The 26056-nt window shown below is 47.1% G+C and overlaps 1 protein-coding gene across 2 annotated transcripts; it reads left to right on the top strand.

Annotated features, from left to right (window-relative positions):
• Nucleotides 1-11003: 11003 nt before the first annotated feature.
• Nucleotides 11004-21379, top strand: ENDOD1 (endonuclease domain containing 1). Of its 2 annotated transcripts, none has more exons than XM_005516743.3 (2): nucleotides 11004-11656; nucleotides 17303-21379. In XM_005516743.3, the coding sequence occupies exons 1-2, from the start codon at nucleotides 11363-11365 to the stop codon at nucleotides 18434-18436; spliced, it is 1428 nt and encodes a 475-aa protein (XP_005516800.3). In that variant the 5' UTR covers nucleotides 11004-11362; the 3' UTR covers nucleotides 18437-21379. The 2 variants fall into 2 exon arrangements, with proteins under 2 accessions (XP_005516800.3, XP_087908190.1); XM_088052064.1 differs by lacking the exon at nucleotides 11004-11656 and adding an exon at nucleotides 14068-14499.
• Nucleotides 21380-26056: the final 4677 nt, after the last annotated feature.

Raw genomic sequence — 26056 nt, 5'->3', positions numbered from 1 at the left:
AGAAAATTCCATGCAGCCTTTGAGTTGAAACAAATAAACATATTTGGTTGTGTTACAGACATTGGTCTTAAAAATAAATCCTTTGCTGGTGTCACTGGCATCTCCTCTTAGTGTCCAAAATCCTTTATGGCACCTGTACACATTCTCAGTGCAATTTTGTAATTGCTTGTGGATCACACCAGGAAACCAACATTCTTTGGTTATCCCAGTTCTTTAGGATGTAAGTCTCACCAAAGTACTGATCCTTCTCTGAGATCATGGCAAGACTGCAAAAGATGTGTCCTGAACGAGAACAAAAACATTTCTAAAAACCTTGTGCCTTTTTTGAGCCTTGTTTATGTTTTTCTCATCTACTTCTTGGCCTGTAGTGTTATGAAGATTGCTTATGTTTCTAATGGACTTTAAAAGCTCCCTTTTAGCCTTGCCAGTATAGGGATTATTTTCCTGTTTCCTGTGTAATTTTTCTGTTATTGGAATATTTCAATGTATATTCTTTGGGTTTTGGTTCCCCTTTCTTCCATCTCTAGCATTACTCTTACTTACTGATTTTCACTGATTTTTTTTCTGAATCCAGAAAGGAATTTTCTCATAGCAATTGTAATTCCTGAGTTTTCATATCTCCCACTGTATGCTGTCTTCTTCCCACCCTTAAAGTACAGCAGGACAATGTGCAATCTCCTCTTTCAAAGCAGTTCTCTGAAGGTGAGCATTTTCCCCAGCAGGGCAGAGGTTCAGTGCCAGAATGGAAATCTCCCAGCTTGAATTTTCCCCTTGCCTCCCCTTTCTTGCGAGAACCTGTCTTTGGCCATCTGAAGTACAGCTTGCATGGCTGATCAGCAGTAAATTGTAAATCCTGTGTTTGCTTTGGAGTGGCCACACCACCATTTCCTCCCTCAGGACACTGAGTGCTTTGAAGGATTGTGCCTTCTGCTGGGAAACAGATATAGAAGGGCACAGGGGATTGTCAAGAGTGGAAACTTGGTGCAGGAATGCTCAGCATCCAAACCAGCCTTAAAAGAAGTTTGTGGGAAGTTGCTGTTTCCTTGATTGGAAGAAGAATAGAAGCTGGGCAAGGCTGTGACTCAACCAGTGAGTCAGCAGGGGCTGCTTTCTGATGAGGCCATCTTGTGTTCTTTTGCTTTCCGTCACACCTTCCCTGCTGCCTGCCATGGGACAGTAAATGCCATTTACTGCTGCTTCTCTTTGCTCGCAGAGTCATTCCAGCCCATAACCTCTGCCCTGACACCTCCCACTGCCCCGTCTCTCCAACTTTCTGCTTCTGTGCTCCATTCCATTCCCTGGACTGCTGGGATTTGTGTGCCTTCAGTACTCCAGTCATGGGTGTATTTAGCAGCTGCAAACTCTTGCTTTGCAGCAACAGAGACAGATTGTGACCTATTCACCAATAGAAAATCCCAGGAATGAGTAGGAATTCCCTGGAAGAAAAGACTCAGGATGAGTAGCTGATCTGGATCTTCCTTGAGTCAGCGATGACCTTCATCCGGCACTGCAGACTGTGGTTCCTCAGCCAGCCATTAAACGAGCTAGACCAGTGCTGCAGGTCCAACACCCTGGTTTTGAATACATCTGTTAATTGTGTCCTCTGTTTGCTTCCACTCATGCTCAGCTCTCAGCTGAGATCCCAGTGCTTTTCCAACATGAGATGTGATGTCAGCCAAAAGGCACTCAGGGAGTTGGGGAAGGGAGGGTGCTGCAGGAAGGAGTGGCGCCCCAAGACACACACAGCTAATGCTTCCTGGACTCAGTCTTGGAAGCTCTCTTGTTTCGGCTGAAGGGATTTTTTTTGAGCTTGGACAAAACAAATAATTTTAGCCATGCACTATTTACATCCAGGCAAGCAGCCAGGACATACTTCTGTCTATGGCTGCATCCACTGTTAAGCAAAACTGTCCTACTGTTTTATTTATTAACCAAACATTTCTAATAGCCAAGCTAATTTTATCCTTTCCTTAATGCTGGCTGACGATGACTCAGTCTGGCTGGGAGGAGTCTCAGTAGCATGGTGCCCAGATTTTGAAAACCCGTATTATATGGAGAGAAGGGCTGGCTGTCCACGTACCACAGTGGCTCTGGCTTTAGAGCAGTTCACTTTACCTCCCTCTTTATGTAGATGTGGAATAAAGAAACCAGTGAAGTATTCCACAAGTGAGTTTGTTAGGCAGGGTGGAGATGATCTTGTCTCTGCAAGAGTCAGCTGCAGCTTTAATTTTAACAATAACGTCAGGAGGTGGTACACATATTTCTCTGTAAGTTTTTTAATGTTTTAATGCTTTATCATTATTTTCTGTCTGAATCAGTCCTCAGTTTACATGCATCTCTCCCTTAGCTTCAGGATTATTCTCATACAGCTCCAGGCAAGTGAGGTGTCTAGTCTAGGCAAATCTTTAGGGCCCTTTATCTGTTCAGTGGAGAGTGCAGGTTCCTCTGGGAGGTGATTCCTCGCTTGAGCAATCCCAGAAAATCCTGCTCCATATTTCGTTAGTAATTTACAAAGGCAAGCAGAAGATATGGAGTTTACAAGGTAAAACTATGTAAGTAGTTCTGTTCCAAAGATGAGGTCCTTCAGATTTAAGAGATCCTTCTGGAACTAAAATTTCAGTTACTGAAACCTTCAAGATGCAGGTAAGTACTTTTTGTAAACATGGCTTTAAGGAATAGAGAACCCAGAGTGGAAGCACAGAATATCCTAATTTATTTCCAGTCTCTAAACCAGGAATACAAGGAAGAGTTCATAAGAAAAGTAAAACAGCTGTATGTCATTGTGACCAAGTTAAAACATAATTCAGGTTCCTTTCAGGCAACATCTCAGTAGTACAGTCCTCAAACCTATTGATAAGAAGGCTACCCATAGGATCAGTTTCTGCTACCTACAAAGATTCCACATGAATATAACATGTGTTCCTGCCTAAGAGGGTTTTAGCTGGTATCAGCCAGCAGTGAGTTCTCTTAACCACTGTATAACCTTTTGTTATCCTTATTTATCCTTTATTTACTGAACTAGCACACTGTGCAAAGGGTTTGCCCAGTAATGAGGCCACTCGGGCTTTGGAAGAGTTTTAACTAGCCACATTGTTTCTTTCAGACATGGGCAGAAGTGAGTTAATTCTGATTCAGATGGAAACGAAGAACAAGAGCTTGAAAAACAATGAAATCCCCACACATGGGATCAACCAGGTTGTTTTTCTTTTAGTTCTCGATTGCAAATTCACAGTATTTTAGATGCTGAGGCCTAAAGGGAGCCTTTTGCTTTTGTGGAACTATGTCAGTGCAGAGGGCTTGCACTCAGCAAACTTATTTTCTTCCTACCACTGCCACTAGCTAGGGGACCTTGACAAAGTCAACCCCTCTGCCCAAATCTTGTGCATTTCCCACTAATGGACCAAAGGCTTTTGCTCTGCAACTTGTAGATGTAATGTCCCATTTAAGAGGAGTGTCTGAAATTTGATTTCCTATATTACAAAGCCCATAGGGCTTTGACATTTAATTTTGCCATTGGAGCCATCACCTCTGTTTGAGCAAGACTTGTAAACTGGGTCCTGTTGTGGGACTCAGACTAAGGATAAAGCAGGCTTCTCCTACAAGATCAGTGACCCTGACTGAAGCCACTTACGGATGACACCAGTCTGGCAAAATTTGTTCCCTTCCTGGGTTTTAATCTCTGTTCTGTGATTTGTGCAGAAGGACAGGGGAGATTCAGTTATAGTTTAAGTGGTTAATGCTGGTTAGAAGTATAAAAACACAATTAGAAAAATTGGTTGATTCAGGATTTCTGGTGGCTGGTTCCTTCAGCTGAACATGGACTGGCATGACATGACATGGAGCTCCACTGTGGGTGTGGAGGAGGCCTTTTGAACGGGGAATTGCATGCTTTCCTGAAGACTTGGGGCACACCAAGAAGGTGTGTGTGCTGCAAACGCCTCTGCAGATGTGCCTCATCTTGGCAAGACACTGCCCATTTCTGTATCATTGCTATTGAGGATTAGTAATTGCATCCAAGCTTTGCATTTCCCTCCCTTTTCCTGTTCTCCTTGTCCAGTTGCCTGTCATGAGAATGGTGAAAGCAGCCACATCTCACGTTTGTCCCTGCAGCACATTGAGCAGCTTGACCTCATTGCTCCTATCCAGTACTATCTTACTGTGACCCTAATAACTTGGCTTTGCTATCCTTGGAGGTAAAAATTTAAGCAGGAGTAGAGGGAGGAGTCCTGGTCCTGCACAAGGTGCTGCATCCCACTGGTGGGGAGTCCCACCCACCAGAGTACAGCAGTTCATGAGCAGCTGTAGAGGGAACATCAATAGAGCTGGTGCCTGTGGGGGTAGGGCTTGCATAGGAATGTTTGGCGTGTGATGAATGTGCCTTACTATTTACATCTCTTCCCCCCTTCAAATTTTCACTGTGCTGGAGCCTGCCTACTCCACCAACTCCAGCTCCTGCAGCCTTTAACAGCTATGAGCTCTGTAGTCTATGCTTGGTAGACTTAAAAGCACTTCCCATCAGGTGTAAGGATGCTCAATTAGGAACACGTGGAATGTTTATGCAGGCCTTATGCTGGAGGGAGGTTAGAAGGCTGTGGTGCTCTCAAAGGAGTTCTGGGTTCCTTTGGCTGCTGCACTGAGGAGACTGAGAGCACCATGTCTTGGCACAGGCACAGGGGCTGCTGCTCAGAGGAACTGTAAGTAGAGTGGTCCAGGCTGGACAGCAAGACTCTTGTGCTTTCACTACAGAATTAAAGGGCAGAAGGTGATTCTCCTTCTGACCATTTGTGCAAAGTTCGGTGGCAAGCAGCCCAGGGCAGCAGAACAGTGACACTCCTGTCACTGGCTCTTACAGGCATGAGACAGTTGAGGCCAAACATCTTCTGCCTCCTGATGAGATAAGATCTAAACCTCAACTTCCTAGATGCTGAACTGAGCTTGAGAGAGAGACAAAGTTACCTTTCCTCAGGGGCTTTGGGTTTTGCACTTGTAATTTAACCTGCAATCCCAACAGCCACCTGTTTGTTTAGAGGTCTAATTTGAGGCCAGTACTTCCTTCCACCCTGCTGTCAGTGTGACTATAAGCACTGCTGCTTTATTATTTTAGAGGAAATACCCTGTCCTGACTCATGCACTGATGCTATTCTGTGAAGTCTAAGGGCAGAATGTGAGCCCTATACTCATGGTAGTGACAGGATCCTGGGAGTGATGATTGTGTTTTTCACATCTGAATTTTTCCCTAGGCAGTACTGGCCAAGAAGCAACACATGTGGAAATTATGATATTACATTTATGCCTAGAGCAGTTGCAATATGTATTTCAGTAGCAAGCCAAGGCTTGAAATGAGAATGGAGAAAGAGCTGCTCACTCTTCTCTTGCACAGCCAACACACTTTATTTTTCATGGGCTAAGTCTCTGTGGTGGCAGGAATACATTAGATCCTGTCTGAGTTTTGTCTGACCAGCTGTGTACATCCTGGGTTCACTTTAAAGCTGGTGCAGAGACAGAGGCACATCTGGAAGATGCCATTTCGTCCTTGCCTGGCCATGTAGGATGATGCAAGTCAGAACCTTTTGGTGCCTGCCTCTCTACTTTGTTGGGATGACAGGGCTCCATAGGGGCATCTCCATTGCCAATCTGAGTGGCACAGAGGGCTCTGGAGCTGGGGAGCAGCTGGAACCTCATATCCATCTATTAGGTCTGGCCAAACCTTAAATGCAGAACATCTCACTCCTACTACTCATTGGTTCCAAAACACAGTGGTGATCCTGGAGACAGGCAGTCCTGGGTGTGGCTACTATCTTGCTTCTTGATTAGAGGTTCTGGATCCCACCAGCAGGTTTAGCTTTCTCAAGGCTTATGGCTTTCTCCTTCCCTCTTCTGAAGATGATGCAAGCCTAACAAGCCTGTACCTCTAATTTTCTTCCCACTCACCAGTCTTTTGTCAATGCAGACTGTCAGGAGCTGTCTCACGCCTTGTTTTGGGCAGCTTGTAGCATGGCAAGCTCTCAGCATTGACTGAATCACTCCACACTTTTGAAAATATAAAATAAAACAGATACAAAAAATTCAAAATTAATACCCAGAAGAAAAGCATGTAAGTGGATAACTTCCCTGTCCAAAACAGATTTAAGGTGTGTAAGAACTGTTGTGGCTCTGACTAATTGACAGTCTGTAAAACAAGGGCACGGTTGAAACATCAACTCTTTTTTTTTTTTTTTTTTTTTTTATCATGTTAAAAAGCACCTCCTAATTTAAAGAATGGAAGTACTGGAGCTTTCAGCACATTTCTAAATAGCTCATTTTGACAGATAATCATTTACACTTTTATTTACATTGTGGTCGTTTGGAAGCCTTAAAAACATTGCCTTATACTGCTACTCTATATCCATCCTGCTTTTGCTGTCTAGCATGGGATTGTCATTGTGCTTCTTTTAAACAGTCTGAAGATTAACTGGGATCTCTTGGGTATGAAGACTGTGATAAAAGGCCAAAGGAAGCAGCATTTGGATTTTATTAATTTTATTCAGTATTTATGCAAAGCATTTATACTTCTCGGTTTACAAGGTGCCTGTCAGATTTCCACTGTGCAGTTTTTGTACAAAATGAGAATATGTCTCTGTCCTAATGGTGTTACCATCCATAGAGCAGCTTGGGTGCTTCACTCTTCCCAGTTGCCACCCTGTTCCTCCGATTGTACACCATGGACAATGTCCACTATAATTCTTTGTTTAAAACTTCATGCTTTTTTTCTCTTCTGATTTCAGCTGTGACGCCACTTCAGGGCATCCACTGTCTGCTGTGGGTGGACACTGAGTCTGGACAGGAGAAAATGCAAGTGAAGAAGCAGAGGAGCCAGATCAGCATCCCTGGCAGTCTGAGGCAATTCATGGTCTCTGACAGGCCACCCTTGCTAGTGAGCATCATGGTACAGCTGAGCAACAAAGCAGCACTGCCAGTGGAGGGCCATTCCTCACCAGCACCGTGGGGAAGGTGTGAAGACAAAAGGCAGCAGAGATTGGCATCAAAACCTCACTTTAGGTGGGAATCAAAATCCCAAAAATGTGTTTTCAAGCTCTTCCCTAAAGAGTTTGTTGTCCTTCTGCCCACCCCCTCCCCTTGCCCTTGAATCTCCTAGTTACAATAGGAAAATTGTTTCACTCTTGCTTTTCCCTGTAGCTCAGCACTGGGCTTCCTTCCCAGAGCAAGATTTTCAAATGATTTTAAAAAGAGACTGTTTCCCCATGAGACAGTGAGGAGGCAGATGTGCTCTCTGATATGCCATGGCATGTCTGCTGGCAGTGTTGTGCTCCAAGTCCAAGCTTGGTATGCCTACTGAAACAAATGGTGTCTTTCTCATGAGACTACTTGTCCTTGGTGACACTATCTTCTTCCTTTTCTTAGGAGAAAGAAACAGTCACATACAACACTAGAGTCTCACAGAGGCCATGAGAGGAGGCTGGAGATTGAGCCTGGAAAAATATTTGGAGTCAAGAATATTTTGAAAGATTAGGGTAGAGGGGTCAAGCATGTGAGGGGATAGATTTTCTATTTGTAACAAATCCAGTGTCAGTCGTGTGAACAGAGACAGGGCTGGAGAAGCAGTGTGGGAAAGCAGACAGACAAGTCTGGCAGCTTCTTAATGGCTAGAGAGTTTGGATGCTGACATGCTTTTCAGGTTGTTTTGCAGGGAGGTATTCCTCCTTTTGAGACATTGTTTTTGATGCTTGTGACCCTTGGAGAACAGAAGGACCGATCATCTATGTCAGGTCAATGAAGATGGAAGTAAACCTTTCATTCTCCTTTCCCCCTATTCCTCTTTGTATTTTCAACTAATTTTCTTATCACAAGAGACTTTCCTCAGATTTCTCTCATCATATCACTTGACCTGTCACAACCTGCCTCCTGAGTTTCCTCACACCTATTTCCATTTGTTTTCCTTCTTCACCTTTTCTTAGCACCCCAGATTTTCAGGAATGCAGATCCTCCTCAACTCTAATTTTTGCCTAATATCTTCCTTTTCCTGCTGCTCAATACCATATTCTGGGTCCTTACCTCTTTTCTTGCCCTTCCTTCTCTCCAACCTCTCTTAATTTTCCTCAACATGCTTTACCTCTGTCATGGCTTGCAAACTCTTGTGTCTATGCAGTTTGTTGTCTACAGCCTCTCCTATCTCCCATACACCTCTGCCTACCACTGAGTGATCAGCTTCCTCATGGGGGGAAGTGGAGGAGCAGGCACTTCTCTGTGGTGACCATTGACAGAACCCAAGTGAATGGCCTGAAGGTGAGTCAGGGGAGGTTTAGGTTTGGTGTCAGGTGGCTGGGCACTGCAACAGGCTTTCCAGAGCAGTAGTCACAGCAACGGCCTGACAGAGTTTGAGTTTGAGTTGTTGTGCCAAACACTCTTGGGCACATGGTGTGACTCTTGGGGATGTCCTGTGCAGGGCCAGGAGCTGACTCAATGATCCTTGTGTGTCCCTTCCAACTTGGGATATTCTGTGATTCTATGATCACTTTTCTCATGTGTCCCTTTGGCCACATCACTCTGCATCCTCCCTAGGTTCCCTCTGCTCCATCATATGAAACAGCAGGGTCTTGCCCGCACTGTTGACACTGCTCAGGTTATTGCACCGTCACCCCTTGATGGGTTTGGAGAAGGCAGCCCCAGGTCCTGTGAGGCCACACAGCTGGCACAGTTCATGCTGACACCACCAGCTCACACTGCTCATTGCCAACCCAATGTGTATTTTGTCAGAGCCCTTCTGCTCACATCAACAGGCTTAGGGCTGTTTTGAATCTGATCTTAATACTCCTTTTGGCATTAGCCCCTGTAGGCATCACTCCCTATCACGGCCTATGGCCATCACTCCCTGTGTTGCCTGTAAAAGCATCTGCTAGCAGACAGCTACTGCAGCACAGAGTCATCAAAACCTCTGGCCAACTCTATCTCACTGTGCTTGAGTCCTCTGTCTGTGGTCCCTTGGCTGAGGAGGTAACCTTCCCTGGGTAGAGCAGTCCTTTTGTTTTCATCTTTTCAGCATGGTGAGTGCCACAGCATGATGCTGACACTGGTCCATTTAGTAATAGTGATGTTAGCAAGAGAAAAAAATACACAGCTCTGTGTTCAAGGGTCACAGCAGCTATACTAAATTAGATAGAAACTGGAAAGGTACCTTGCTTGGACAGAAAATCAAACTGGGAGCAGAGAAGTTGACTCTGTGCTGACTTTCAACTGATACTTCTCATGGGAGGTGAGAATCTGAAGCTCCTGCTTTTCAGAATGAGTCAGGTTTATCTGTTTGCTGGTACATACAGAGCTAAATTGGCAGACAGACCCCAGCCTCACACCCTGAAAGAGCTCCTCAGAGTTTCCCAAAAGCCCATAAAAGACCTTGAGGCTCAGAAGACAACTTGGGGCTGTACATCTGATGAGACAGAGGTGCCACTTTGAGGCAGGAAGTTGATTCACAGGTCCAGGACAGAGGCAGGATGTTTCCTGGTGGAAATCATTGATCTATTTAGCGTGCTAGTGCCTGCTGTCATGCACATCTCGAGACACCTCATGCTGTCTTTTCATTGTATTAGGACCATGCCCATCCTGAGGTAATTCATGTCAGCCATGAAATGGAGGGTTTAGATTCATTGTCCGACCTAGCTTTGCCTGAGTAGCAGGGCTTACCGTGCTTCTGAAAATATTTTCTTCTGCTGCCCAGGTAATCACAGGTCTGGGATCAGAAAAGCACCTAACAGCAAAGGTTCAGCTTCAGTTCTTGATTTTCCAGGAGCCTTTTTACATCCAGGAAAATGAAATTTTATGTCTGTGTTTTCCTTTCCATCATCTTTCCTGAACATGACTAACTCTTTCTGGCAGGACTGGGTGACCAGTCGTCTGCCTGGACCAACCCCAAGTCCACTTACTGCATTTCCTGTTGTTCCCCAGCCTGTCCAGCCTGCCTCTGTCTCCCCTAGCTGATATCACCACACCAAGAGGTGTTGACGTATTTCCTTGTCTTGATACTTCCAGAAGTCATCCCTGAGTAGAAGAATGATAGTCATACAGTGCAGTCTATTTTTAGCCTTTCATAGACTCCTTCTCTGACTTTGGGCAGGCACTTTAACCACTCGCTGTCCCACTTCATAATTTTCAATATGGACATAATGCTACCATGTCTGCAAAGTACTTGTGGGATGATAGCACTTGGGAGGTTTTTTGCTTGGAAATTGTATTATAAAAGGGACTTGTGCCCTATTGGCATCTAGGATTTTTTAAAATTGTTGGCAACACAGATGATTACATCTCACTTCTTGGGTGGGAAAATGCTGCCTTTTCTTGACTCCAAGGTACTGCTCTGCAATCTCCTTTCCATCTTCACTATTTTGAAAACACCAATTTTCCCAGTCACTAAAGGAATACTGTTTTTACCCAGCAGTAGCCAAGGTATCATAGGCAGCTGTTTATTGGGTTAATGGTTTTTCTGCTGAACATAAACTCAAAGGAGCAGCTTCATTTCCTTTTTTTTTGCCAGTTCCACAGGTTTGGCCAAAATGTCCTGTGGTGGGTGCTGATTAGCGGTATGCGATCCGAGGGTGTTCAGCCTTCTGCCTGTTGTTAATCTCTTCTGAGAAAGGGTCTCCCAAGATGAGGTGATCCTGGAGGGTTTTGAATTCCCCATACAGTGTCAGGAGAGATGAGAGGTGAATGCCGTTCCCAAGCATCTAAGCAGCATGTGGCTGGCAGCAGTAGTGATGACAGACACCCCAAAAAAGGGACAAAGGGGGCTCCCAGCAGTTCCAGTGTTGCCACCTCTCTTCTTTCTCTCCTTCTCCTTTGGCCAGGCTCACAGCTGGAGAGGACAGCTAATACCTTCTTTGGGGTGGTGAATCTGACTTTGCAGCATCCCCTTTGACAGCCTCAGGAACATTTCTGGCTGTGTCAGCCAAAATTCCTGCCGGGGACTGCTGCAATGCAGCACACCACACCCCCGCCGGCGCTGAGCCCCAGCCTGGACAGCCGGTGCTGCTCTGCTCCAGCCCTGCCGCTGCCATAGGCGTCCCTCCTCCTCTTCCCAACGAGGCCGGATGATTTCAGGTTGCTTGGCATCATCTCCTGCGGGCAGTTGGCGTCCGCAGCGTGTGTCAGAGCAGCCTGGCGCACGTTCGCTTTCCGACGAACAGCGTGCTGCCTGCAGATCGCGCTGCCTCCCCGAAGGGATCGGCTGTGGTTTCGTATTTCATTTCCCTCTCACGCTACACCCGAATTCCAGACGCTTTCTGGCTTTGCTGCTGCATGGACTCTGAGCGTAGGTCCTTTGCCGTACCCAGCGGAGGCAGACGGGGCTTCCCTCGGCTCCAGGGAGTGGACCATGAAGACGTCAATTGTATTCTTGCTTTGCATCTCAGTTTTCCCAGGCTTTTCCCAGGGCAGAGTTGTTAGAGAGGATGAAACTGGTTTTGCCGAGTGTAACGTGTTCTTCCCTGGACAAGTCCCACCCGAAGGATTTACGGAGCCGTTCCATGTGAAAATCTGTCAGCAGTACAACAAAGAGCCACGCTTTGCAACCCTCTACAGTACTAAGGACAAAATCCCTCTTTATTCAGCTTTTAAGTTTACAAAGCCAGCTCAAAGTGAGGAGGAGAACTGGCTGGTTGAACCGCAGGTAAGGCAGCTTTTCCTTCGCTGTAAAGCAACTGCTCCTGGAGAACATTTTTTCTGGGGCGAAGCTGGGGCTAGAATTTTGGCAAAGGAGTCAGGAACTCTGCTTGTTGAACTTCTTTTGGTATGAATTTAGCATGAGCAGAACCTATTTTTGTGCTTGGAACTGAGCAAACAAATAGTTTCTTGTCCCAGGGAGCTTATAATGAAAACTGAGAGGCTGCTGCATGAACGTGCAGTGCCAGGGGAGAGGAAAGCCCTTTCTGACACCAGTGATGTGTTTGTCCTGCCCAGCCAGCTCTTGTGGGCAGGGAGCACTGCTGGTGGGTTAAACATCGCAGTGTCAAGTTCAAGTTTGTTTTTGCCAGTATGATCACAGTGTTGATAGGGGTTCTTTAGCTTCACTGGGCAGAGATAAAGCATCCATTTGTGGTTCACCAAGTTGATGCTGCAGCTTTTCAGTGTGTCCCAGTGCCGTAGACTGAGGTAGGAAAATGAGTTGCTGTGTCCTGGGGCGTGCAGACTTCAGTCAGGTCAGAGGTATGCAGTATAAAATGAATTTTGCCAGAGCCTCAGTGGTTTTTGTCTACCCTGACACTTGGAATGTTTAAGCAAGGCCTTCAGGCTGTTCAGTTTAAAGGAAATCCTTAAAAAAATGGTGGTGCCCTAAGACAACTTTAGCTCTCCTTTTTTCCACCCCAATGCTTTAGGTTTTCCAGCAGTGATAATAAGGAATATTGTAGCAACATTAGGCTACCCCATTTGAGCTCAGGGAAGATGTTCAGTGTGCAAGGGTGCTTTTTTAGGGCAGGAATGGCTGCAGTTTCAGAGCAGTGTGTTAGGAGTGTGGCCCTGGATATTGCCACAATCAAAGCTCACCCTTCTGCCAGGAGAATGCTGTGCTTATTTTCTCGTGTGTGGTGATGAGATACTAAGGCCATAAGGCCACAGGCATTGAAGACAGGAGATATTAAGTAGTTATCTTCCGCCTGGACTGTGTTCTGGCTCTCTGGGCTGTGTTTTGAGTTAGAGGAGTTTCTAAGGGCCTTTTGATCTGAGCTCCTTGCACTTCATAGGCAAGCTGTGGGAGCTTGCCCTTTTAAAACAGAGGAAACTTTTTGCAGACTGTCATTACTGAGTTGTTGTAAGGGTGGCAAATATTTAAAGCGTAAAGGGGACCTAGGCTGTCAAGAATCTTTGATCAGTGCCATGGAAGCAGCAAGGTAAAGCAGCAGAGATGAGATCCTTTCCCATTTGCCTTGGCCAGTGACACCCTTCATCACCTCAAGCCCTCATATCTCCTCCTACTTCTTGTGGTCCAGCTCTTCCAACCTCCATAGGTAGGCTCAGAAGCTGTTCCTGCCATGGAGCAGTGGGTAGCCTCCTTCCCCCTCACCCAGTAACTTCAATTCCCCTGGATCTCCCTTTAGATGGCTTCTCTGCCCTTCCTGCTCCATCCCTTTTGACCCCTTGTCTTGACTCCTGCCAGTGCTCCAGAGTCCCAAACCTTGTGTGTTCTGCTACCAAAACCTTTTGCAGCCTCAGAAATAATAGGACAGGTGCTACCTTTATTTGCTCTGGCTTCTCCAGAGTAGCCTCACAGGTTGACAATAGTTCTTATTTGACACTAATGGGCCTCCTTCATCTGCTAGTGAAATGCACATGTCTCAGAAGCAGAAGTTAGCAACTCTGCAGTTCCCTGGAGGAACCTCTGACTGAGACAGAAAAGTACTAGGACCAAAAAAAAAAAATAATAAAAAAAAAATCTGCAGAAGAATATATAAGGGAAAGAAATCAAGAATATGAAAAATTCCTGTAACTCAAGAAATAAGTGCACACAGCCCTCTCAGACACTGCCACTTGGAGGAGAGAGTGGGGAAGAGCTTCCACACCCATTATGTATGTTCTACCAAAGCTAGATCAGATGGCTGCTGAAGTGAACCCTTAGCAACACCTGCTCTGCAGCATAGCCCAGCGAGCTCATATCACCAGTTTTCTGGGTAATTTCCTTGCCAAGACAGGGATAGCTGGGTATGAGCTGGCTCAGCTGCACCGTGGCATGTGCTTGCACATGCAGATGCAGACACACAGCAAAGGGAAATAAATCACTATAAAAACACTCTCAGCACTCCAGTGAGGGCCTCAAGGTTGTCATATGCTTTTTTGGGGGGATAATGATGTAAGTGGTGAGGGCAACATCTTGCTCCTTCCTCAGGATTGTCTGCCTGAGAAACAAGTGCCAAATGTAGCAGAGAGGCAGTAATTGGGTGAGAAGTGTGAGGAATGTCAGTGCCACCCGCTGCGGATTGGCAGCTGGAAACAATTAATTAATTCAGCAATTAGGGAAAAATTAGAGAGCAGGAAGGGTAGGCTGATGAGCAGGGTACTGATGGGACTCCCCCAGGTGAAGGTCTGAAAACCTGCTCTGCTACAGAATTCCTAGGGGTTGAGAGCAAGTCACTTAGGTGTCTTCTACTTCATTCCATTTTGGTTGTCTGAAAATCTCTGTGTTTGATTCTTTCTGTAGCTTAGACAGAGATGGAAAACTCCAGAGTTGCTTTTTCCAGCCTAATTTATGAGGGGCTGGATGAATTACCTTGTGTTTTCATTTGGCTAATGGCTACCACCAGGCAGATGACCAAGGTGGGATTCTTGCCCAGCTATAGTGCAGCTACCTCCGAGTTGCTCTTGCAATCTCTCTTGGTAAAGTGTCAAGAGAACAGGCTCTTCTAGAGCCACTCGAGAATGTCCCACTACAGAAACTTCAGCATAAGATGCAGTGTGCCTCTTCCCTGAGGTATGAATCCCACACTAAGGCTGGATCAAACATTTCCACTGCAATCAAAGGTATAAGGGTGCCTGAGGAAGTAGCGGTGGGAGAGGGAAGCTGAAGTTTCGGGATCCTACATACCAGGGCGGGGAAGGTGGGGGGGGCAGTGTCCTGCCTTGTTAAATGACCAAACTCAATGGAAGTCGCCTGCCCTAATAACTGTGTGTTGCCACACTTTTAATCCCCCTCTGCCTCTGTCCCATCTGTGAAACTACACCCTCCACTTAATGACACACATCAGTATTGTTATGTGTTAACATCCCTACAGGCTTTAGGCACATAAGTTATTTTTAAATCTCCATTCTGTGATAAGGAGTTTACCTGTCTGCTTGGATTTTGCCCTGAGCTGTTTGGACAGGTGGCTTCATGGCTGACTCCATGGACACAGATATGTTGTGGGGTGACACAAGCCAGAAGCTTTTTGAAGCAGGGATGAAAGGTATCTTGCAATGCAGATTAGATGCAGTGCCGAGATGGCCTGCCTTTGGGACTGAGCTGGAGGAGGCATGAAAATCTCAGGTACACATTAGTTATTACAAACCATAATAGGAGATATTATAAGCATAATTAGGTGATGTCAATGCCTTACGCATGAACAGCACATAGCTGCATTTTTATCATATTCTTTTTTAATTGCACCCAAATAATCTCAATGGTATGTGCAAAGGCCTGCCCTGGACAGGTAACCAGGGACGTATTTTCTTGATAGGCTCCTCAAGGTTTGCATGCAGCAGCTCATAGGGAGAGAGAAATTAAGTTTATTCTGCTTTGTGTAGGTTGTCAGTTTCTGCCAGGGGGCAGAGCTGATCAATCTTAGCTCTATGTATCCTTGTAGTATGGCGGTACTCACCATGGAAGTGAGATGGGTGAGTCTCTGAGAGGATGTAAAACTCCAAAGAGTTATAGCACTGAGGAGAGTTCCTGGGCACAGCCTCACAGCTATGTCCAATCCCCCTCACCACTTCCATGCAATTAAACACACTGGGTGCATCCCTTGTCCCATGACGCACCATCATCTCATCGGAAGGGGAGAATGGCAAGGGAAGGGAGGGCAGGAAGAGACAGCGATTTTTTTGTGGAATGCAAAATGTCTGGCTTCATCAGCCAGCTGCAGCCTGTTTTTTGGGGTGACTGAGGAAGAGGAGCAGAATAAGTCTTTTTTAAGCAGTGCATCTAGAAGAAGCTGTGACTTGTGCATCAGCACATGGGTGTCACTGTGGTCCTCCCAGTTCTGAAGCAATAAGCACCAGATGCTTAAAAAAAAACAGTATGAAAGCTCCTTAGTAGGAGGTGGGGTGATGCAGCCCTCTGCAATAGCCAAGCTTGGCACTGTGACCAAGCTTGGTGCAGAGGGAGCTCTGTGCCTTGACTGCAGGGGTTTGGCTGATGCAGGAGGCCAGCCAGAGCTTGGTTCCCAGGTGAGGGTGATGGACAATTGCTGACACTGCCCCTTCCACCCTGACTCTCAGCACAGGCTGGTGAAGAACTGTGAGGAGGCGATGTGGCACTAAGAGGATGCAAACTCTGTGTAAGGTTGCAAGGACGTAATTGGATATCTGTCCAAGTACACTGCAGGGTGGTCAAGAGACAAGGATGGACGACCTGTCAATGATTCAATGTAGACCATGAACTGTCTGCCGTAGATGTTTCCAAAGTGCACATTAGATAGTACAGTAAACAATTTATAGGCCAGGGGCAAAGGCAGAAGGTTTAATTGGGCCAGCACAGTGCTGGGACTGAAGGGCCACACCCTCTGAAGCAGAGACTACAGAAGGCAGTGACTGCCAGAGATTGTCTGCCACCCCTGAACTTCTGGCAATATGTTCACCCTCTAATCTGAGGAACAAAATGACAATTTGGAAGAGCCCTCTGGAGCGGCTGCAGGCAGTGTCAGAATAACTATGGATCAGACAGACCTGTGGTCACCTGAGAAAGACCCGAACACACCCTGACATTTAGTGCTTCTCCTCCTACTGCTCTTTACCACTTCCGCCTGCCCCTTCCTTCATGTGTGGCTCTAGGACAAATTCCCGCTGCAGTAATTGCTACCTCTGGCTCCACTGCATGGGAACCGCAGACACAAGCAGGTAGCACAGATTCCATCGAGGACTTTTGGGGATGGCACCCTCACCCATGTTATGCCAGGAGCTGTGTGGTCATTAAGGATGAGGTTCAGACTGTTAATGACAGGAGAATACTGATGACCAGCCCTGCAATAGCCATAGGGGCTCACTGCTGTGTCTCCTGTTCAAGGTGGGGTAGTTCAGGTCACCTGACATGATGTCTGGCTTCATTCTTGCTTCTTACACAATAAGTAGTGAGAGGTAAATGCCTGCTCTAGACATCTTATCCACCATGGCTTGTTTGGTTTATTTTCTTTCCCCATGGCTTAAATTTGATAGTTCAGAGGGGCTTAAGGTGGCATGGTTAAGTTCTTAAATGGCCTGCAGTTACCACCACAGAAGGAGGTGAAAACATGACCCAAAATCTAGCCATCAATTGGTCTTAAAAATCTTTTCTAGGACAAATTAAAAGTTAGAGGCTTGGTATATGATGTCTGGTGAGATTTTGAAGTCTGCGGTGTGCTGTGTACCAGACTGGAGAGTTGCAAATATCCTTTGGAGCCTAAACCAATGTGTTTGGCAGAGACATTAAGTAGAGAATGCATTCCTCTGAAGCACTTCAAGGAAAGTAAGGATATAATCCAAGGCACAGCATGTACTAGTAGTCCTAATGAAAAGTATATATCAAGGCCCATTTTACACATTGTTTTCTAGGAAGGTGAATTGCATGCAGTAACTCTTCTCTCTACTCTTCCAGATAGATGATCCAGAAAATGACTTGCATGAAATGGTGCATGAAGCTGATATCGGTGGCACTGTGGCCAACCTTGGTGTAAATCAAGCCCTGACCTCAGACTACAAGGGCTCTGGCTATGAGAGAGGCCTTCTCAATCCCAGTTTGCTTAATGAGGAGGATTTCCAAGTGGCCACTTACACACTCACGAACGCTGTCCCTCTGAGCCCAGCTCTGAGCAAAAGCTGGCACAGAGACATTGGGAAGGTAGTAGAGCAAGCTCTGACCCCTCACTGTTCCAAGATGGATCATCTATATCTCCTTGCAGGTGCAATTCCTTCCAGTGTCCAAGTTAATGGCAAGATGTCAGTGCCAGAGAGCCTCTGGCTGGCAGCCTGCTGTGATGCTCCAGAGGGATGGTCCCTGGGACTAGTGAAAAAAATCAGCGATGAAAACAGCTTGGCAGACCTCACGGTGAGAGAGCTGGAGAAGCAGCTTCTACCAGGAGTTCACTTGTTCAAGGGCAACTGTGGGGAAAACAAACAAAGCCAGGAGAAAAGAGAAGCAGTATTGCAAGTTGTCAGTGAGATCTGTTCTGGAGAGCAAGTAGGAGCAAGTAACAACCAGGAGACCAAAGACAGTGGCTGGGTGAGAAGAGTGGCTGGCATCATTGCTACCCCTTTCATCAAACTTCTGGAACTCCTCATTTACATCTTTGTGGAGCTGGTGAAATTTGTGTTTTATTTTCTGTGGCTTGTTGTAAAGCAAGTTGTTGGTACAATTCTGAATGGAGTCTACAGCCTGTGGAATGGGATCGTGTCCTACCTTAAAGCCATCAGTATGGTGCTCATCAGCATCCCCTATGATGTTGGGAGAGTCATCATCAACATATTTCTGGGCTTCCTCCAGATTGTTCAAGATGTGGTGTCCCTCACCTACAGGATCCTGAGCATCCCCGTGGGGTTCATCCTTCACCTTGCTGCTTTCCCTTACCACTCCATCTGTGCCATTCCCTCTGTCCTTAAAGACATGGCCACTGGGATCGGGGGCACCTTCTTACTGGTCATCGATGCCACAGCCGCGGTTCTGCATGGCTTTTATTACCTAGCTGGTCACATCGTTAAACGGATTGTCCCTAAAGGCTCTTCTGATGACTGATAGGGACAGAAACCAAGGCTGCAGATACATGGAATGAAGGAGGAGTGGAGCAATGCTTTAAGATACGTGGCCAAATGCTGTCAATTTCATTCTGGTATTTATTGTAGTGACATTAATAAAAATGAACTGACTGGGGAATAACTAGGAGGCCCAAGGCAATGCCACTCGGGGCCACCACCACTGTAACTCGAGTTCTGTCTGTTGTAAAATGTTCGGGTTTAATCGGTGCAGGCCACAAAGTTTCTGTGATTTGCAGGTGTCAAGATGCTTCTTCTGGAAAATGCACACTAAATGTGGTACGAGGTAATTTCTTTCTGGCTGTGATGACACTGAGACTTATGCAGTGGCAGTGAGTTCTGCAGAAGCCCATCCCTTCCAAGGAGCAGATGGTGGTGGTTAGGGGGAGGACAGGAGTTACAGAGGGTTACTGGGACTTGATGAAAGGAGAAGGAGGCAAGACTGCAAGGATTTGGGGCTGGAAAACAGCAGGGAGCAGAGTGGAATGAGGGCAAGGTCCTGCTGTTGGCTGCATTGCTCATTTCTTTGGTGTCCCACTGGTAGAGGGGATGCAGCTGGCTGTATCTCATAGTCTTCAGGCCTTTCCAGACATCTGAAATTGTATGGATCTTGCTTCAAGGAAAGACCCACTGACCATTTTTTTTGCATGATGGGAAAGCATTTTTCCTTAGCCATACCAAGGTCATCTTCCCCCAACCCTTCCTTCCTGTCTGGTGACCACTGAAGGTCTGAACCCTGAGTCTTCAAGATGTGGTAGTCTCTGAAGGTTCTAAGCCCATGAATGTCTTAGCCCTGAAGCCCTCCTGTCTGTTCACAATTCTCAGCAGATCTGGGAGCCACACTTTTGGATTCAAATCTGTTGCCACCTGCCTTGTCTCCCTTGAGAGCTGACTGCTCCTGAAGCATGGGGGGACCATGGACTGTCAGGTGGGAGGAGAGGCAGAAGGGATCCTGGGCTGCAGCGCTTGTTTTGCTGTTTGAAGACCCACCTGGTGAGCCTACACACACACAGACACCTTAATGTCAGAGGTGGAACCAGCTCCTCTTCTGTACTGCTCATCCTCTTTGCTCACTCTTCACCTCTTCTTCTCTCTGCCAGCATGAGCCATGTCCCCAGCATCTGCGACACTAGAGCTTGGGCACACATCAGGGCTTTGCAGGGGACCAGCAAGTGTTTGCAGCCAGATGAGGGGGACAGAGACATCTGCCACTGCTGGAGAAGAGCACAGGAGTGCTGCCCTTCCCTAGGGCTTGGCTCATCAAGGGCCTTTGGATCTCTTGGTGCAGTTGGCTGCAGGAGGGAGGCTTCCTGTCTCAGCAGCATTTACTTTGGCTGGACTCCAAGAGGCATTTGGTAGTCCTTCATACGTGGTTGCTTCCTCTCACACCCATCTGTGTCTCTCCCTCCAGTGCCAGATTGGTGTGGATCCCTGATCTACCATAGCATCCCATAATGAGTCTCAGGAGTGAGCAAGCTGGTGCTGCCATCTCAGTGCTGTGTTGGTGGTGGCCTGTCCTGGGTTGAAGAAAACTCAGTTACTAACATGGCAGTTTTGCCTCCCTGTATCATGTATCCTGCAGCAAGACTGAGCTGGCATGGATGGATTTAGAGGGAAAAGGAGATTTGGCTGGTTCATGATGGGACAGAGTTGTTTCTTTAGCTCAGGGGCTGTGTTCAATGCAACCAGATGTGTGTGCCAGCCCAGCACACCTTGGCCTGGTGGCATTCTGTTCAGCAGTGATGCAAGTGGAAAGCTGGGGATGCCAATGATGGTGACGAAGTGGGGAAGCAGTGGCACGAGTGGAAAGAGAGGATGATTCCTTGACTCACCCTTCATGGGCCACTGCTGGTTTATGGAGAAAGAGAGGCTGTCTGCAAGCAGAACTGGCTTTGCTCAAAAGGAAAGGCAGCTTTTGTGTGCCAGTATGGGTTGTAGTTGGGTAAAGTCTGTGGTGTTTTGCTATAGGAATGCTGAGTACAAGGGGAAGGGTCACTGCTCCTAACTGAACTTTGCATGTCTGCACTCAAACATGCCTGGTCTGCTGTTAAGACAGCTGTGGAGCTGATTTCCCACTCCTTCATGAGGCCCTGTCTCAATCCTGGTACTCCTCTAGGGCTATGTGGCAGCTGTCAAGGCAGGAAAGAAGCCAGCTCAAACCCTAGGGGATGCTAGGATGGGGTGAGAGGGGCCCCAGGATCCCCAGCAGCCTCTGAAGGCAGATGTGATGGCAGCAGCTCTCAAGTGCAGCCCGAGCACTGGGGAGAAGGGGTAGCTGCTCCCACAGCTGTCTTGCACCTTCTGTGTGGCCTTATTTATGACCCATCTTCACTGTGTGGCACTGCACAGCAGCCAGCCACGCAGTTCCTGGGGCTCTGTACCCAGAGCAGCTTCCCTGCACCTGAACTCAGCAGTTCCTGCATCCCAGGTCCACCAGCATCTCCTGTGCAGCTCTGCAGATGCAGTGATGTGGGAGCTCACGTGCTGATAGGCAGCAAAGCTGAGGCACCTCAGGAGGTCTGCATTGTCAATTTGCCACCACTGTTGCTGCTCCTCCTAGCTTGGGCCAGCATGTCTCCGCTGTAGCCATGACTTCTCACAGCAAGTGTACAATCCTTGAAATCTAAGGTGCAGCAGCTCTATTGGATTTGGGCAGATGTGCAACAGTATTATTAAAATTGTCTTAACATGCTCAGATTTTAAATGCTAAGAACAGTAACTGGCATGGGGCATTTCTCTTCTATGCTGCATGTCTGAGCAGGCAGTGGGAAATCCTGAACATCAAGCAATTATCACAGAACAAGCAACATCCCGCAAAAAACCCACTGTTTGAGATTCTTCTTATCTAGGCATGATTTATGGCTCCTGAGCTTTACTCTCTCCTTGGAAACTTATGGCTTCAACAGAATAAAATTACTTTTCCTAAGAGAGGCTGGTATCACTTTCTGTCACAGTTGCAAATGAGATAATACAACCTAGGGTGTCCTGACTAATCAAGAAAACACCAGCAGCACAGTTTTTCCTTGTAACAGCTTGACATCTGATATTAATGGCTCTTTTGTGCTTTTTAAACACCTTTCCTTTCTCAAAGCACTCTAAGATTCAATTAATTAAGCTGCAGAATAAATTGGTAAAAGCTGAGGTGTTGCAGGCAGTGAATATGACTCTTGTGTGTGCCAGGAGAGGGGACTGTTTTATTCTTGTGAGATGCAGCTGGAGTGCAGCATGATAGCCAGTTTTCATACAGAAATCATAACACAGCAGCACAGTTCTTCACAGCTCACAGGTAGAAACTCCCTCTTGTGCAGTGCTGGTCCCTGGACTGGCTTTGTCACAACTTGCTTACCTTCCCTAACAGGGATAATTATACTCCACTGGAAGTACAGAGATCCAGTGATGAGTAAACCAGATGTTGGCACCTCTGTTTTGCAGGTACCTCTGTTTGGGCAGATGAACCCCTGCAGCTGAGCCTGCATCTGTCTCAAGTCTGCAGGAACTGGTGAGGCACTGGTACAGGTTGCCTGGAGAAGGTGTGGATGCTCCATCACTGGAAATGGTCAAGGCCAAGTTGGCAGGCTGGATGGGGCTTTGATCAATGTGGTGTAGTGAGTGGAAGGTGTCCCTGCCTTAACCAGATCACCCTAAGCTTTGACACTGGGATCTCTGCACCTTGGGGTGACCCTGGTCTCTGCTGCATACACCCTGAGGCTGCACCCATAATGGCAGAGGGACTCAATTACCCTGCAGGACAGCCCCTCAGTCTCAGGCCCTCTGGGTCACATCTCTGCTACCATAGCACGTTTTGGAGCTGCTCACCTTGCATGGAACTCTATCAGCAGCTCTATCCCTACCTCTGGTCAGGGAGCTGCTCCTGCTCAGCAGGGAATTGAGCCATGCTCGCTCACAGGTTGTCTCTCCAGCATAGCCAGTGCCAGAAAATGGAAAAGGCATTGGGAAATAAATACCAGTGTAACTCGTTTGGCCAGGAGAGATTGTCTGGGAGAAAGGAGTGTGAGGTGTGTCCAGGGTGTGTGTGTATTAGTGAGGTTGCGATACTGTGGGTTTGGCATGGGATGATTTCTCTTTGCTGCACAGACTCCTGGGCTGTTGGACTTCAGTGGATCTCACACTGGGTAACATCTGCTATTGATTTCCACAGAACTGGTGTTTCCAGCCAAGCACAAATGCCTAAAGACTTTCCAGTGGTATTAGTGTTACAGCTGGTTGGAAAATCTCCAAGGAATTATATTCTGTCAGAATGGGTTGATTTATCATACAGGGTTATTTTCATGGCAATTTACCAGTTTTAGTGGAAAATATTTTTCAAGTCCAGGTTGGAACAAGGACAGGAAATATCCAAGAGCAGCCCAGGGTCTGGATTAGCAGTTTGGATGTGGACATTCAGCACCCACCCCTGCCTAACAGCAGGTTTGGCAAGTGAACATAGCTCTTCCTGCCTCAGAGGCATATCCTTCAGCCATGGCCCATCTTAGCACATGTGTGATTTTCTTCCATTTTTAAGGGTGAAAAAACCTGTCTCCTTTCCAAAAATACTGAAATTGAGACAGTATTCCTGGGATGTAGAAGCCATTTTCTACTGAGCCAGCAGCAAAATTGCCTGCAAAACTGAAGCACAGGCTTCAAATTCTTTTGCAGTATCATCTTTATTAATAAGTTGATGTTTTAATCTAATTTAACATGGTGAAGAATGGACATCTGGAGCAGATGTTACTGTATGACTTTTCTAAATCCCCAATACCTGCTGGTAGAAGATGGCTATGGACCAATGCCAGGAGCTGCAGCAGGTGGGAAAGACCATGCTGGTGGGCAAGGGAGGAAATGTGGGAGAAGAACATCAGACTAAATAAAAGGAAGAAATTTCTTTTAAAATGAAGGTAAATTACCTTCATTTAAGGTAATTTAAAAGTGAGTAAAACCCTGGTACAGGTTGTCCAGAGAGACAGTACATGCCCCAGGGCTGGAAACATTCAAGGTTGGGCTGGATGGGACTCAGAGCAACCTGATCAGGTTGAAGATGTCCCAGGTTGAACTATGTGGCTTTTAAAGGTCCCTTCCAACCCAAGCATTCTATGATTCTGTAAAACCAAGTGGCCAGTAGCTAAACAGTGAACAGTAAGGGCTGAGAAATGGTCTCTGCTTGGTCCTGACACCAACAAGCTGCTGATGTGAGTGAAGCAGCTCCAGACAGATGATACATTAGACTCATGGACTTTCTGGATTTATGCCATCTAAATGTAGGCATCTAAAATGTCTTCTCTGCAGGCACAGAGGGGTCCCTGTGTTCACCTGGGCACCTCAGCTGGGTGCCTAAAGCTGGGACCAGTGAAGCTTAGCTGGGGTTGCTGGCTGATGGGGCTTGTCCCACCCTGGAAGACCCTTGAGGTGTCCATTGACATGGTTCACCCAGATGATGGTGCAGGTGGGATGGTCTTTCCCACAGCCCCTTGGAAGACTCTTGGGTCACTAAATCCTTCCATGCAGGTAGGACTAATACCAGGGTCTGATGCCTCCTGAGCACTGCTGGACATGACCTGCAGTGCTCACAGCCACATTTAGGTGATGGTGGGGGTTGTGTGTGGCCCGGTTGAAACAGATGGGATTAACCACTGTGTGCACCTCAGCCACACGGGTTGGCCTCTCCTGTGTGGAATGAATCCAGCTCCCAAAGAACTTGGCCCACATTTTTTGAGCTCATGGAAAACATGCGCATTTGTGGAATGGATGAGTTCATCCCTCACCCTCAGGCATCTGCAGGAGGTAACTGTACACCTTTGCACAGCAGGTGACAGCCTGTACTTGAAAACAGCACTACAGTCTGCAAAACTGAAATGAGTTTCTGATGTAGGGGCTGCCTTCTCAAGGATCTGTGAAGGCACAGAGCCCATGGCTGCAGAAGAGGCTTGAACAGTAACAGTGGCTGTTCTGGTGTCAGAGGGGTGCAAATCTGAGGCTCATCACCATGGCAGTTGAGGATGACTACTCAGATGGAACCATTAAGGTTGGAAGAGACCTCTAATATCAAGTCCTGCCATTGACACAGCACTACCAAATGCTCTACTAAACTGTTCCCCCAAGTGCCACATTCATATGCTCCTTGAACTCTTCCAAGGTGGTGATTCACCAGTTCCCCAAGCAGTCTGCTCCATCCTTTCAGTAAACAAATTTTTCTTAATCTCCAAACTAAACATCCCCTGGTGCAACCTGGGGCCATTTCTTCTTGTCCTGTCCCTTGCTACCTGGGAGAAGAGACTGACCCGCACCTGGCTACAATAAATTTTCACCTGTGATCGAGGACAAGTGAACAGGCTGTCAGGCTCCAGTGATGAAGGGTAATTTTGTCCATCCCCAGATCCTGTAATATTTGGGATCATGCCCCCATTCCCAACCTATTCAGGGCTGCCTACCTTTATCTTGGCCGTGGCCCTTTGCCAGGTCCCAGGGACATCCCACAGTGGTCACCTATGGGCTGCAGGGAGATTGTCCCACAGCCACTCGGTGTGAGCACATGACCATCCCTGTGGCGTGGTCCCTGGTCTGCCACCACCCTTTGGTCTCCAGTGTGGGCGCAGGGGGCAGGGGATAGATGGCAGCAGAGTGGTGGCCTGGAAGGATGGTCAAGGAGGTCCTGGGGAATCACCAGCACACAAATGCTTTTGGCTTTGAATTTCCTGTGGGAAACCAGCTGGAGAGGTGAGGATGGGGTGCGAGGGAGCAGGGCTGTCTTCTGCCTGTGCTGGGTACCCTCATCTGAGCACTCACACCACGTACTGGGTGTGAGCAGGGACCAAAATCAGGGCAGGGCTCGCTTGAGGTTGGCACTGTCCTGCCCTGCTGATCACCCATGCTCTGAGAACTTCTAGGGGCTAAAGCAGGAATTCCACAGCAGCCCTTGGCTTTGAGTAATACTGCAAGATTTTTATCTTTTTCACAGTGTTGCTGGTGACACGGTCACCTTCCCAGTCCCGAGCTGCTCTGGCGACTGGAGGTGACAGCCACACCACCTGTACCAAGGGGCCTGGACCTAAGATGACCTAAGATATTTTCAGTGTTTTGGAACTCCCACTGAAAGCAAATAAATAAGCACTTTATATATGTGCAGATATTTATATACATACATGTATTTATTTTATTGTGATCTATGAATCCTGCAACTGGAGATAAAGTAACAGCTGAAACATCCCAGGTCTGCAGGTTGTGTTAACTAGTTTAGTCTTTCTGAGGGGAAACTATCATCTTCCCCATTACAAACTTCCCTGGTGATCCCTCAGCACTAAGTCAGCTTTCTCTGGGGATGGATGGGGCAGAGGATCTGGGGACTTGGGGGGGCAATTTGACTGCTGGGTAAGCTTGGCACTGCCCTAAGCCAGCACACTCAGCACACATTTCCTCTCGCCTTTGCATGCTCTTCCTGTTTTTATGGCTCTCACCCACTTCTGCTCTGGGGTTCGCCCAGGTCTCCCTGGAAGAGGGATTAAATAATCTCTGTATTGAATGATACATAAATTAAAACCCACTACAAAGGCATGGAGAGGAAGGACACTTCAAGGACTCGATTTGTCCCAAAACACAGGATGTTCTGCTC

Source organism: Pseudopodoces humilis, chromosome 2 (genome assembly GCF_049639895.1).
Source record: "Pseudopodoces humilis isolate 2021_Gansu_Grassland_sample_001 chromosome 2, ASM4963989v1, whole genome shotgun sequence".
Classification (NCBI taxonomy): Eukaryota; Metazoa; Chordata; class Aves; order Passeriformes; family Paridae; genus Pseudopodoces; species Pseudopodoces humilis.
The sequence above is the reverse complement of the archived record's forward strand: the minus strand, read 5'-3'. Positions and strand labels throughout refer to the sequence as shown.